The sequence below is a fragment of the Theobroma cacao genome, chromosome 7 (genome assembly GCF_053813885.1).
Source record: "Theobroma cacao isolate CCN51 chromosome 7, ASM5381388v1, whole genome shotgun sequence".
NCBI classification, from domain to species: Eukaryota; Viridiplantae; Streptophyta; class Magnoliopsida; order Malvales; family Malvaceae; genus Theobroma; species Theobroma cacao.
In genome coordinates, this window is record NC_142645.1 from 6,783,343 (window position 1) to 6,798,318 (window position 14,976).

General features: G+C 35.9%; 1 protein-coding gene across 3 annotated transcripts; it reads right to left on the minus strand.

The window, feature by feature from the left end:
- Nucleotides 1–7,807: 7,807 nt before the first annotated feature.
- Nucleotides 7,808–10,491, minus strand: LOC148761576 (glutamate receptor 3.2-like). 3 transcript variants are annotated; one of them, XM_088808411.1, is made up of 3 exons: nucleotides 10,007–10,491; nucleotides 9,026–9,835; nucleotides 7,808–8,437 (listed from the first exon to the last, which is right to left on the minus strand). In XM_088808411.1, the coding sequence occupies exons 2-3, from the start codon at nucleotides 9,392–9,394 to the stop codon at nucleotides 8,048–8,050; spliced, it is 759 nt and encodes a 252-aa protein (XP_088664537.1). In that variant the 5' UTR covers nucleotides 9,395–9,835; nucleotides 10,007–10,491; the 3' UTR covers nucleotides 7,808–8,047. The 3 variants fall into 3 exon arrangements, 2 of the variants coding, with proteins under 2 accessions (XP_088664537.1, XP_088664536.1); XR_016027519.1 differs by lacking the exon at nucleotides 10,007–10,491 and having other exon boundaries at nucleotides 8,300–8,437; nucleotides 8,908–9,162; XM_088808410.1 differs by lacking the exon at nucleotides 7,808–8,437 and having other exon boundaries at nucleotides 9,372–9,835.
- Between the last annotated feature and the right edge of the window lie 4,485 nt (nucleotides 10,492–14,976).

Below are 14,976 nucleotides of genomic sequence, written 5' to 3' on the forward strand. Positions count from 1 at the left end.
AAAGTACCCAAAAGCTGTTGATCAGGCTAATTCTAGCGGTTTTATCGTCATCCATATTGACAATAACCACATAGTTGAGATGAAACCATGGTGTTCTCTAGTTCTTTGTAGCTTGCCAGTTTCGGATACTTATAGCAATGCCTTTGTTATACCAGGAAACAAGTAAGATCTCTAGGGATATATATACCTGTTGAATGATCAACTCCTGAAAATAATATCAGTGAAGTTACTATTTTGGTCTTAAATGAAAGTGTCAAGTAGTATAAGTTTTAATTATGAAACAGAAAGTTTAGTAGAAGAATTACAAATCTATAGCCTTCCACTTTGAACTTGCAATTTTTTGCCAAAAATAACTTGGCTGTAGGCACTTCAAGGAATATAGCTGCTATCTTTTTGTTTCTACTGCCATTAGTAAGATCTTCAGGAAAAGCATAGCCTTCGATGTTTATGGGGTTGAAGTGCAAAACTTCCCTCAATTATCTCTAACAAAGGACAAGTCAGGGTAGCCAACCTTTGCATTGCTATTCTGAAGGGTCTGAATGTTGGTTATAATAGGTTCAAGCCCTGGAACAGTTAGTATACTAGCAAGGTTAGCTGTAAAAATCTATGCAAGGATTAATGCCATAAACAGCCACATTGCCATAGTCATTCACGACAAATTACTATGAAGCTTTTCCCCTTTGGTTCAACAAAAAAAAAAAAGAAAAACATAGTGATGGTAGCCACAAAATCAATTTTCTTTTTCCTTTTGAAAAACTTGACACCCTAATACCAATCACCACCAACTACGACTACCAATCACAGTTTAAGATGTTCAGTGTTCACAAATTCAACAAATTGCTCTGTCATGTTTAGTAGTTTTTGATTACTATACTTGAGCTGACATTGTGATAAACAAGCTGATCATCAAACCCCTACGGCTTCTGTGAAGTGATTTGATATAATCTAAGCTCTAAATGAATATAATCGACGATGACCTTGAATTAGAGTTAAATCTTTCAAAAATTTTAAACAAAATATAGTCATGTCGAATAAGCTTTCAATTTAACTATAGAAGAAGGCCCTCCTAGCAAGTTGAGTTCTTTATTTTTATGCGAATGACTATAGTAGATTGCATGAAGGGGGAAGAAGATGATCATATTTTCCATTAGGAAGAAAGAATTTACGGCATCTCAAATTGAACTCCTAGCATATCATAGCATTGAACAATATATCGGTAACCAAGAAACTGTTGAAGTATCCGATATGCCTAAGAATGGAGAAGAAGAATATTTAATAGCAAATACACAAGAAAGAGGGTTTATTATCTTCACCAATGCACTACTCTATAAGAACCCTTGCCAGACTCTTTAGTTTGATCCATTGTATGCTCAGATCACACCTTATCTAAAAATCCTGTTGTTACTGCTACTGGAACAGACTCCAAAGTACTCATGCTGTGTATGATGATGAAAGCCTACAACTCAAGAAGCGATGAAAGCCACCAAAGTGAGCTTACTTTCACTTCAAGACAGTAATATATACCCTTCAAGGCCAATAAATGTTTTTTTTAAAGGCAGTAGTGAAGAAAAAACTCAAAGGGGAGAATACAGGAAGTGCATAAAAATAAAGAAAAAGGTAAGAAGTGTAGATGAATTTGCTTGTTCTTTTTCTCTTAATTTCTGAAGCAGAGAAAGCCTCTACTTTTATAGAATACAGGAATTGTTTGTATGGAAAGCTTTCAACGTTACAAAGGTAATTTGTGCTAAATTGGGGTAATTGTCTGTACATGATTTTGTGTTGATTTATAGGCTATTATTTTGGGCTTGTCTGTACATGATTTTTTGCTGATTTATAGGTTATTTGTAGAGATGATTTAGGGTTGATTTTTAGCACATATGAGCTGTAATGGCAGTGCTGTTACTCTGTTCTTCAGATGAATGATCTGCTTCTACATTCCCCTTCAAATTGGGCATGGGAAGATCCCATAAGCCAAGTTTGAGATGAAAACCTTCAAATATATTAGAGGCAAAGCTTTTGTGAAGATGTCAGCTACTTGGTGGGTGAAGGGAACAAATTGAGTGACAAGTGAGCTCAAAGCTACCTTTTCATGAACAAAGTGATAGTCAATTTCAATGTGTTTTGTCCGAACGTGAAAGATAGAATTGATGGTGAGATGAAGGACGGATAAATTATCACAAAGAAGACGTGGTGGTTTGTCTATGTAGAGGCCAAGGTCACGAAGAACATAAGAGATCCATGTAAGCTCAGCCGCAGTGGAAGCTAATGCATGGTACTCTGCTTCTGTACTGGACTCGCAACAGTGGACTGCTTCTTTGAGCTCCAAGAGATACAATTGCCACCAAGAAAAGTGCAATAACCAGTGGTGGACCGTCGAGTAAGTGGACATCCCGCCCAATCTGCATCAGAAAAAGCATAAAGTACTAAAAGATTGTGAGATAAAAGCTTAGTGCCAAATGAGATGGTTCCTTTAACATAACACAAGATTCTTTTCACAAGTTGAAAATGATATTTCATATGAGAATGCATAAATTGATATACATAGTTAACACTAAAGGTAATATCAGGTCTAGTGAAAGTTAAATACTATAAACCACCAACCATGCTCCGGTAAAAATGCAAATCTTCAAAAGGGTCACTAGAGCAAGGATAAAGTTTAGCAGGCATGGGAGTGGATATAGATTTATAGTTTAACATTTGAGCTTTTTCAAGAAGATCATATGCATATTTATTTTGATTAAGAAGAAAACCTTGGGAAAAATGATGAACTTCAATGCCTAAGAAATAATGAATGTGACCAAGGTCTTTCATGAAAAATTCATTATGCAAATCTTGAATGAGAGTGTTTAAAGAATGATGATCACTACCAGTTAATAAGATGTCATCAACATAAACTAGTAAATAAATGGTGCTATTAGAATGATGTCTAATAAAAAGAGAAGAATCAGCTGCACTACAAGAAAAACCAATGGAAAGAAGAAAGAGACTAAAACGATCAAACCAGGCACGTGGGGCTTGACGAAGACCATACAAAGCTTTCTTTAATTTACAGACATGATCTCTCTTATCGTGATCTTGAAAACTAGGTGGTTGTTCGATGTAGACAGGTTCAGTCAATTTACCATGAAGAAAAGCATTCTTGACATCTAATTGTTTGATTTCCCAACTATTGGCTAATGAAATGGTAAGAACAATCCGTATAGTGACAGGTTTGATGACAGGAGAGTAGGTTTCAGAGAAATCTAATCCTTGTATAATATCCTTTTACAACCAATCGAGCTTTGAGTCTTTCAAGTGAGCCATTTGATTTTAACTTGGTCTTGTAAACCCATTTACTGTCAATGACATGCATATCAGAAGTTCTTGGAACCAACTCCCAAGTATCATTTTCTTCTAATGTAGTGATTTCTTCTTGCATGGCTTGAAACCATCCAGGATGTTGAAGTGCAGACTTGATGGTTTTTGGTTCAGAGGGAATATGAGCTAGAAAGGTAGAGGCATATTTGGGATTTGGTTTAACAATTCCATTCTTTGATCTAGTTGTCATGGGATGAAGAGTTGGTTGAGTGGAGGATGTAGAAGGAGAAAGAGGTAAGGAATTTTGTTTTGGACAAGCTGTTGGACGACTTTCATTATCTGGCAAAGGTGATTCAGGTGGAGAATCTATGAGTTGAATAGATGGATGTAGAGGTGTTTCTAATTAGGGGAGTTGAGTTATGGGCAATGGTGTTATGGAAGAAGGTGTAATGGTGTTTTCAACACTTGAAGAGCCTGTTGCACTTGTTGGAGTAGATGAAGAATGACCATTATCCTATTCTAATTCACTAATAGTTGGTAGAATCCTTAAAGCTGATTGACTAGATGTGTCACTCATCGAATCTGAAGTCCCTGCATACCATTCACTAAATGAAGTAATTTCAAAGTTAGAACAATGTGTAGAAGTTAAAATATTTTGTTGCTGAAAAGGAAATGTTTCTTCATCAAACATTACATGTCGAGAAATATATGTGCATTTTGTAGGTGGATAATAATATCTATAACCTTTGTATATCTCACTATATCCTAGAAAAACACAAGGCAAGGATCTAGGGTCAAATTTAGTCTTACTGTAAGCCCTTAAGTAAGGAAAGCAACGACAACCACATGTTCTTAAAGATGAGTAGTCAGGTTGTCGATTATGTAGGAGTTCATAAGGGCTCTTCCAATGCAATATCCTGGAAGGTTGTCGATTGATCAACCACACAGCAGTACTAATTGCTTCGTTCCATAGATATTTGGGAACTCCACTATGGAACATCATCGTTAGCCCAAGTTCAGTGATATTCCTATGCTTTCTTTCTGCAATGCCATTCTGCTCAGAAATAGTAGGACAAGACATTTGATGTTTAATGCCATATTTAGATAAATAAGCATGAAATCTAGTATCATTAAACTCACCTCCACCATCATATTGAAAAACTTTAAGTTTTTTTGTAAATTGATTTTCAATGTATTTATGAAAATCAATAAAGCACTGTAAGAAATCAGATTTATTTTTCAAAGGAAAATACCAAGTAAACCTTGTATATTCATCAATAAAAATAACATAATAATTAAATTTATGATGTGATAAAATTGGTGCCTTTCTCCATAAATCACAATGAATAACAAAGAGAGGTTCCTTACAGACTTCAGTTCTCGGTAGAAATGGTAACCTACATGCCTTGGCCATTTGACAGCCAGTGCAGGTGTGCTCCATATCAATGCACTTATCCTTACTAGAAATTAAATTTTGTTTTCTCAAAGTGTCAATTACATGCATGTGAGGGTGACCTAGCCTTGCATGCCAAACTTTAGCTGTTGCAGATTGAAATCTATTGGAAAACAATGCTTCTTGCTTTGAGCTCTTGCTTGGGTGCAGGGCATAAAGTCCTCCTTTCCTATTTCCTATTGCTACAACTTGCTTTGTCTCCTTATCCTTTATCACAAATCCATTATATGAGAATTTACAAGGATAAGGATAATCAGTAGTTAATTGGCTAACAGAAAGTAAGTTTTTCTTATATCAGGCACAACAAGAACGTTATCAATGTCTAAGCTAGTATGTCCAGTTTTGATTGATGCAGAACCAATATGTGTGATGTCTAAAGTATGTCCATTTCCTACCATAATTTTTTCAGGTCCTTTATATGCAACAATATGATCTAGCTTACCAACATCTGCTGTCATATGTGAGGAAGCACCAATGTCTAGATGCCAAGCTTCATCTTGAATATCTGCAATGGTTAACGCGGCTAGAGCTTGTGATGGAATTTCAGCTTGATAAAGTTGATTGAAGCGCTGCCAACAATTAAGTGCAGAATGTCTTAGCTTGCCACAAATTTGACAGATGACTTGAGTTTCTTGTCCTTGCTTGATAGGAGAATTGGCTGCAGAGGGTGAAGCTGGTTTAGCACCTAAAAAACCATCCTTGGCTATAGTGTGATTAGTTTAAGGAAATCCACGTCCTTGAGATGAAAAACCTTGTTGAGATTGCCTAGGCTTGGGATTAAAATTCCTTCCATTTGATCGTTGTTGGAATCGTTGGCCAACAAAAGCCATATTTTGATTAAGAGATCCAAAACCATCAGATGAGTTTACTGCTTTCATTTTTTCATGGCCCTGAAGTAAAGGAATAATTTCTCGAAATGATGGAATTGGAGGTTTCATCATGGTTGTAACAAAAGACTCATATCTAGGGCCAAGACCTCTAAGTAGTTGAAATACCTTGGTACGATCATTAGCAGGTTTCCCAATGGCTGCTAGATCATCACATATCCCCTTGAATATCCTTATATAATCAGATATTTGGAGATTGTCTTTCTTGTGAGTTTGTAATTTTTGCAATAAGTAAAATTCTCTTTCTTGTGACTCTTGTGCAAAGGCTTCTACTAAAGCATTCCATACATCAAAAGAGGTTTCGAGCCCAACAACCAGACCTAAGACTTCTTCAGATAATGTCCCAGTAATCCATCCTCGAAGAAGAACATCAAACTTCTTCCAATGCGAATATTCAGAATTATCCGCTGGAACATGATTTTTGTCATTAAGAAAGTCCAACATATCTTAACTTTCAATCAATCCCATGATTTGGGTTTTCCAAAAGAGAAAATTAGTTTAATTGAGACGTATAGAGACAAAATTGCCTATATTGAGAGTTGAAGGATATGGGTATTTTGATGCCATAAATAAGAGATAGGTGCAAGACAATAATTTTTTTTTTTAAATGTATAAGAGATATTAGTGCGAAAATAAGAAATAAGTGAAAAGATAAAAAGGAGAGATAAGTGGGAGAAATGAATAGAAATTTTTTTTGTTAAAGAAAAAAAAAGATTTTTTTTTAAATATATAGATATATATAGAAGATATTAATGTGAGAAAATAAGAAAAAAAATAGGAAAATAAGCAAGGGAGATAAGTGAGAGAAATAAAATGTAAATAAACAGGATTTTAAGGAAAAATGTAAACAAAGAAAAAAAAAGAGAACCACAATCAATAATAAAAAAATCAAAATATGGATCTAAAAAAAAAAAACGGAAATGAGAGAGGCAGTGGGTAGTTGAGGGGATTTAGTTTGGATTTTCTTTTGAGGGAGAAAGGGAAAGTTTTAGGGGAAGAATCTTTGAGGGCTGGTTGAAGGGAGAGAGAAGACTAAAGCCACCGGAGTAAGAGAGAAAACAGAGAAAGGAGAAGGTTTCAGCGTCGGTGGGAGAAGTTTAGGGGAAAACAGAGGAGTTGCGATAGAGGAAGGGTGTGGGCTATTAATCTGTGCTTAATAGCTCTGATACCATGAAGAAAAAACTCAAAGGGGAGAAGACAGGAAGTGCAGAAAAATAAATAAGGTAAGAAGTGTAGATGAATTTGCTTGTTCTTTTTCTCTTAATTTTTGGAGCAGATAAAGCCTCTGCTTTTATAGGATATAGGAATTGTTTGTATAGAAAGCTTTCAACGTTACAGAGGTAATTTGTGCTAAATTGGAGTAATTATTTGTACATGATTTTGTGTTGATTTATAGGCTATTATTTTGAACTTGTCTGTACATGATTTTCTGCTGATTTATAGACTATCTGTAGAGATGATTTGGGGCTGATTTTCAGCACATATGAGCTGTAATGGCAGTGCTGTTATTCTGTTCTTCAGATGAATGATCTGATGAATGATTTGCTTCTACAAGTAGTTATCCTGCGAGAGGAGACTTACAAAAGGTATTTCATGCACGCCATGCATAAGCATAGCGGGCTACGAAAGGATATTGGCCTGCCACGTCCAGAAGTTAAAGTGCAGAAAAACAAAGCATGGCAGCATTCTTAATTATTAATCAGTAATACAATGAAACGTACAGAGAAAACAAACACCAGAATTAACCCAATGACTATAACCGATGCATAAACCTGAGACGTTTATGCACTCTCCCTCTGTTGGTTCTGAAAGTAAGCTCTGAAGTTCGAAACTTTTATCACCCCTGTCTTGGCCAATCCATCTGCTACAACTCAAGAAATTTCCCGGCCTGCTGGCAGTAGCATATAATGGTCTTATTAGCATTATCTCCATGTTCCTGTCAAGAAGTCACTTGGAAATTCATCCTTTCTGAACGTCAATTGAATAGCATTTCTTTCTCCCTCGATACTAAGAATTCCATCTCAATTTCATTCAAGTAGATTGAATTTTTCTTCGATCAAATTAAGTTTCCCTTGTTTTCTCTTTACTGTATTAAATACTTGCTAAGATACTAGTAATTAGTAGAAACAATATTTAAGTTCATAGAAAATGTTGCCCTTCAATGGTCTATATGTTCTGTTCTGCTTAGACAGTAGAGGAGTCTTAAGTCGGTTTTTGGAAAAAGGAGAATGTTGATATTACACTCTTGACTAGTAGGTGGCTTTGTCATTACTTACCACTTAACTTTGTTCAATGAATCGTGGGGGTTAAAGGACAAAAAGCAGAATATTATATTCTAAGAACGAACTTAACTATTTTTTCTACAGTCTGTAAGTAATAGGTTTGATCTTCTATGCAATGACTCCGATGTTCAAACATGAGTCCATAATTGCAATGTGTTTGCAGGTGTTTCTGGGACCTTTCTAACATTCTTTGAGAACAGCTTATTAGGCTGGGTGTTGGCCCAGCTTCTAATTACAGACATCATCAGGATCCAGTTTGCAAAAATAGAATGATTGCTTTCCCATTTGCTATGACCAACATATACTATGAGTGCCAATGTCGAAATGCATCCTGTCAGTGAGAAAAGTGCCCAAAAACTGTCGGGGCTAAGACTGTTAATATCCTCACGGATACCCACTTCTGTGCAGTTTTGAGCTGCAATCATGCTGTTCTCTAGTTCTCGTAGCTTGCCGGTTTCGGATAAATTTAGTAGTGCTTCGGTTACACTGTGAAGCAGTGGAGATCCCTTCGGAAACACCTGTCGAACAAACAGTTGAAAACACTGTCAATACTCTGTTTTCATCCTAAAGTAAAGGAAGCAACTTGTTAGAGGTTGGATCATGTTGGTGTTACATTGCCTACTTAGGCCTAACTCTCTTTTGAACCATGAAAAGAAGTTCATTAATTACTTGAGCTAGTCAGGCAATGACCATGGAACTTGCAAGTAATTTTAAGCCTTTCACTCCAAGGATTAAAAGAATAATAAAAGAAGCCCTAAATTGGTTAAGTTGGACCAGAACAGAGGGGAAAAAGAAAACTCTAGCTGGTCAAGTTTTCTGTCAAGTCTCCCATTCTAACCTTCTACATTGTCCTCCTCAGACCAACCATTGGAAAAAAAAATAAATTAAAAGGCAACAATCCAATGATAAGGATGTTTAGTTCTGCAGCTTGTTTAATTTGGTCTGGGAAAACATAACAACATAATGCTACCAGACACTGTTGAATTACCAAATAAAAGAGAATCAGCTACATTGTGAGATTGTAGGTTGATCTTGTTTGAAAGTTGCAATTTGCCAAATACTGAAAAGGAGATAGAAATGCAAAAGAAAGTTAGTAGAAGAATTACAAAGCCATATCCTCCCACTTTATATGTTGGGCCAGCCATGGTAAAGGTATTGCAGTATCTTGCTAGAAATAACTTGGCCCCAGGAGATTCAAGAAATATAGCTGCTACAGCTCCATTTCTAAGGTCATCGGCAAGAGCTTCAGGGGATGTATAATGCTTCATGTTTCGGGGGTTGAAGTGCAAGACATTTACCAAATATCTCTTGACAAATGATGCCTGGGTGTGACCAACCACTGCATTGCTTTTTTGCAGGGACTCAATGACACTCACAGTGGGTTCAAGTGCTTGAGTAGTGAGTACACTGGCAAGGTTAGCTGTATAAATCTGAGTAAGGACTAGCGCCACAAATAGCCACACCGACATAGTCATGCGCGACAAATTGCTGTGAAGCCTTTCCCCTTTGTTGAGTACAAAAGAAAAACAAACAAACTGATGTTAGCCTGTGCATATTTAATGAAATCTTAATTAACATCCTGGTTAAGAATAGATCACAGTAACATGATAGGAGAAGAGTGTGCTGATGGACAACCACAGCAGGCTTGCCGTTTGATTTAATGCAGAGCCATTAAACTCCAAGCAGTGGTGTCGCTCTATTAGCCACACAACAAAACCATTGTAGATATTTATGATTACTATTAGAAACCACGTGGCCTTTGTGAAGGGCCTCATGAATAACCAGGTTCTGGTGCTTGCTTTTAATTGAAGGGGAACAAGCATTACCAGTCCTGCTTCAGTGAAGGGCTGAGTGAATTCTGCATACTTGTATCGGCTTGATATAATTGCTACATCACCAACTATTGCATCAAAGTTCTGCTTCCACTCATGAATGGCATTGGTCAGTGTTAGAATAGCAAAACAACATCAATTACAATACTCAGTTATAGCTTCAACAGACTCTTTTGTTCATCTAGATATATCATTATCTATGGTTCAAAAAGGTATAATTTCATTACAAGGAATGAAAAAGTAGGAGAAGTTTACCTTCAAATCAATTTGCATCACCAGCTCATCGTATGTGCCATTGAAAGGAATCAAATCGTAAGGCAAAGGGAACAGCAACAGCCTCACAGTTTTGTTAAAGAGCTCAATAGCCAAGCCACTGATAGAAGTCTCATTTTTCAGTTGGTCATATTGTATATCCACATAAGTTTTAAAAATGGAACTAGTAGGAACACCAACTCTCAACGGTTTGGAATTTGTTGGCAAATTCCATCCTCTTGGAGTATTTGAAGACCCTCCTGGCCAAAAGACTTGCCCTAAGTCCTTCATAGAAAGACTGTGGTCCACAATAGCACCTATGATACCCTTAACCTGGTGATCTGCCCCAATGTCAACACTTCCAGCTGCTGCTGTTTCCAGCAGTAGCATCAACACCAAGGCCAATAAAGAGAATAGAGAAAATGGGGTATCCATTTTTACAACAACTACAGCTGCTAATCCTTTCCTATTGTCCTATTTATACACATAAATTTGCATGTAATATAACACTTTTCCAAGATCAGAGTCAGCAATAAGACCCAAAGACTAATATTTAAATAGAATGCCATGTTAGCAATATTCCACAGAGCGTATTAAAGCCGGCTAGAATCGTCTCTACTTGAAGGAAAACTGATGTTCAATGTGTAAATAATGTTTGCATAGATTAATTGGAAAACCAATTTAATTAGCCTTTTGCCTTCGTTAAGAAGTTACTAGAAATTGTTCATAATCTGTCTGAACTTCAATTGATATCCATTTTCTGTCTATATCTAAGACTAACCGCAATTACAATTTGTGGATGGAGATTACTATGAGAATTTCCATCTTAATTTCTTTCATTTTCTGCTTTTGAATGCAACAATTAGTCAAGTAAGTTTCCTCTAGTCAATCCTCGTGGTTGAACAGAAGGAAGGATCTCAGTCTTCCCGAGTTAAATGCAGCGAAGATGATTCGATGTGCTCTTTTGGTCATGGCGTCATAAGCTGGCCTTAGACTTCGGACCGGCCAATAAGTTTGGCCTTTTCGAGGAGAGAGGTTTGACGATGATATTCTTGACTTCCGAGCTCATGGAGCAGGTGAAAAGGCTCGGTACATATTGGATATCACTTGAGTTTAAAAATGTTTAAATTAAAAGTAAAATACTTAAATTTTTAAGTTTTAATTAAAATTTTATATAAATTTATTAATTTTTGAAATAATCAATGAAACCCAAAAATACAAAAATAATTAATAAAAAATATTAAAATATTAAAAAAAAATTTGTTTTCTTTTTTTTCTTCAAACAATATGACCAACTAGTGCGCTCCCATTCGCTAGCCGACCATCCCATAACATGTGCTCCCTTGCCACCCCTTTTCTTGGAAAGCGCCAAATTTGATGCTCCCTCCTTGAGGAACATAGGCTTAAAATTTTTTTACAAAAATAATTATATAATAGTAATTTTTAAAATTAATAAAAACTAAAATTATCTTTTCAACATTATCACATCATCAAACTAACGGTTGATCAATGACTAAATTTATATGTTCATCGAAAGATATTTTTTTTTAGGATGGAGTATCCATTTCAAAAATTATGTAGAATTTCGATTAAAATTTAGGGGATTTAGGTATTTTATCCTTTAATTAATAAGTTCTTAGTGATATAAAATATAAAGAAAGATATACTAAGAAATAATTCAGAGAAGAATTGAGAAAAAAACTTCTGATTCATATCTCATTATTTCTAATTATTATTCATTGTAATTTTTCATCAAGTACAAAGCCCTATTTATAGGGTTATATAGATGTGGGGGTTACATAATATTAATGAAAATATTGATGAACCATCATAAATATATACATTGATTATGAATGGAACTTGAAGGGTTGGGAGATTCAATGGACACATTCATTTATTTATAACACTTCCCTTTGAATGTCCATTGTATCATGAAAACAGTGTTTTAAAATTCTAGCTCATTGAAAACCTTACGTCGGAAAAACTCAGTGGGACAAAAACCAGACAGAAAGAAAAAAAAAAGTATAGCACTCTTAATAATTTCTCCCCCTTAGATGAAGCACCATTTCCAAGGCTTCACAAGACACGCTTCAAACTACCTCGTTAAAAACCTTAAGCCGGAAAAACCTAGTGGGACAAAAACTAGACATAAAGGAAAAGAGTACAGTGCATAGTCCATAATCTGCATATTGCCATTTATGGGGCATTTGATACTTTGCCACTTCAAGGGCAAATTAATCTTGCATCCTATTAACTCACCTCATTCCAATGCCATATACTAATTTCTCAAATGTTAACGTTAGCAATGATTTGGCAAAAAGATCTGCAAGATTATTAGAGGAGCAAATATGTTTGACGTTAACTTGTCAACTTTCTTGAAGTTCGTGAGTATAGAAAAATTTCAGAGAGATATACTTAATCTTGTCTCTTTTAATATATCCTCTCCTGACTTGTGCAACATATGCAGCATTATCTTCATAAATTATAGTGGGAGAATTTATAACCGATGTTAAACAATAAGAATCATGAATATGTGCTATAACGGATCTCAACCAAACACTCTCTCTTCTTACTTCATATAAAGTGATAATCTCAGAGTGGTTGGAGGATGTAGCTACTAGCGATTGCTTAACAAAGCACCGAGAAATGGCAGTGCCGTTATAGCAAAATAAATAACTAGTTTGAGAGTGAGCCTTATACAGATCAGATTTATATCCTGCATCAGCATATCCAACTAAACCAAAGTTAGTGGAATCCTTGGAATAATATAATCCCAAATATATGGTTCCTTGAAGATAATGGAAGGTATGCTTTATCCTATTCCAATGTTTCTATATTGGCTCAAAACTAAAGTGGGCCAACAGATTTACTGCAAAAGTAATATCCAGTCTTGTACATTGTGCCAAAGTACATCAAAGCCCTAATAACATTGAGATATGGTATTTTAGGACCAAGTATCTCCTCATCAGATTCTTTAAGACGAAACAGGTCTTTTTCGGGATCAAGAAACCTTACAACCATAGAGGTGCTCAATAGGTGAGCCTTGTCAATGTTAAAATGTCTAAGCAATCTCTCAATATATGCTGACTGATGAACAAGTATTCCATTTGCTTTGTGCTCAAGCTCTAAACCAAGATAAAGGTTGGTTTTACGCAAATCTTAAACTTCAAATTCACGTTTCAAGTATTTAGCAATTTTAGATAACTTTTATGGAGTTCCAATCAAATTCATATCGTTGACATAAACTATTATCATAGCAATTTCGATTTCTTATTTCTTAATAAACATGCATAGGCGAATAGGATCATTCTTGTACCTTTCCTTAATTAGGTGCTCGCTTAAACATTGATACCACATGCGACCGGATTGCTTTAACTCGTACAAAGATCTTTGCAACTTTGTTGAGAATAAGTTGCAGGGAGTGTATGCTTCAGGCATTTTTAATCCCTCAAAAATTTACATATAAATATCAGAGTCTAATGAACCATATAAATATGTCGTCATAATGTCCATAAGACACATTTTCAGCTTCCAGAAACTAGTAGGCTAATAAGGAAATGAAAAGTAATCATATCCATCACAGGTGAATATGTCTCATCATAATCAATCCGATGTCTTTGGGAGAAGCCTTGGGCAATGAGTCGGGCTTCATACCTCATGACCTCGTTTTTCTCATTTCGTTTTCGGACAAAGACCCACTTACATCCAACGAGCTTTACATGGTCAGAGGTTTGAGCTACAAGACCAAAAACCTCTCATTTAGCTAAGAAAGCCAATTCAACCCAAATTACTTTCTCCCACTTATGCCAATCTTGCCTTTGACGACATTCGATAATAGATCGTGGTTCATAGTCATCGTTCATAATCTAATGAGCAACTGAGAATGCAAAAGCATCATTGATGATTATCTCATTTCGATCTTAAATCTCATTACAATATGTATTGAAAATCTCAATATTCTCGGGGTCAATGATTTTTTTCATGGGTTTGTGCCTCTTCAGGGGCAATAGGCTCTTCTGGAGCAATTCGTGCCTCTTTAGGGGCAATGGGCTCTTCTAGAGTGGATTCGTGATTCCTCCCCTTTTGTTTTCGAGGAATAGTGTCTTTTGATCTTATCGATCTTCCACACTTCAAGATTGGACCATTTTGATCCATTTCTACTTGTTTTTCAGGAGCAACAATCCTAGCTAGAGCATTCACAGTGGAATATGAGACTTCGTGACCTTGACAGCATCATTAAATGCATCAGGAAGTCTATTGGCAATATCTTGTAAATGGATTATACGCTACACCTCATTTTCACATTCAGGAGTTCTTGGGTCCAATTGCGATAAATTTTTCTCATTTCAGGAGAAAATCTCAATTGGATTCTGCTTATCAGCCATGGAAGCCTTAATTATCCTAATCGATGGAAACATTGTCTAGTCGAAATAACAATCCACGAACTTGGCAGTAAAAAGATCACTCGTCGTTGGTTTCATGAACCTAATAATGGACGGTGAATCAAACCCAACATAAATGCCCAAACGGCATTGGGGATCCATTTTAGTCTTTTTTTACGGTGCTACAAGCACCTGCACAGCGCAACCAAAGGTGCATAAATGTGAAATATCTAGTTCATAACCAAGAACCAACTACATGGGGGATTGCAGGAGACTAGCAGTGGGGCGCAATCTAATTAATGCCGTCGCATGTAAAACAACATGACCTCATGTTGTATAATTAAGATTTGTTCTCAATAATAGAGTACCAACGATAATTTGGATGCATTTTATCAAGGATTCTGCCAATCTATTCTAAGTATGAACATATGGAACCGGGTGCTTAACCTCGATTCCTAATGAAGTACAATATGCATTAAAGCTCTTTGATGTAAATTCACCAGCATTATCCATCCTTATGCTCTTAATTGGATAATTAGGAAAATGTGCCTAAAGCTTTATAATCTGCACAAGTAAACGTGCAAAGGCAAC

What these genes read in the sequence shown, in the direction of transcription:
- LOC148761576 (XM_088808410.1), bottom strand. Translation starts at nt 10,438, where the DNA reads ATGGATACCCCATTTTCTCTATTCTCTTTATTGGCCTTGGTGTTGATG. An exon ending in TGATGCAAATTGATTTGAAG is followed by an intron (nt 9,836 to 10,006) that starts GTAAACTTCTCC and finishes GAGTGGAAGCAG; the next exon opens with AACTTTGATGCAATAGTTGG.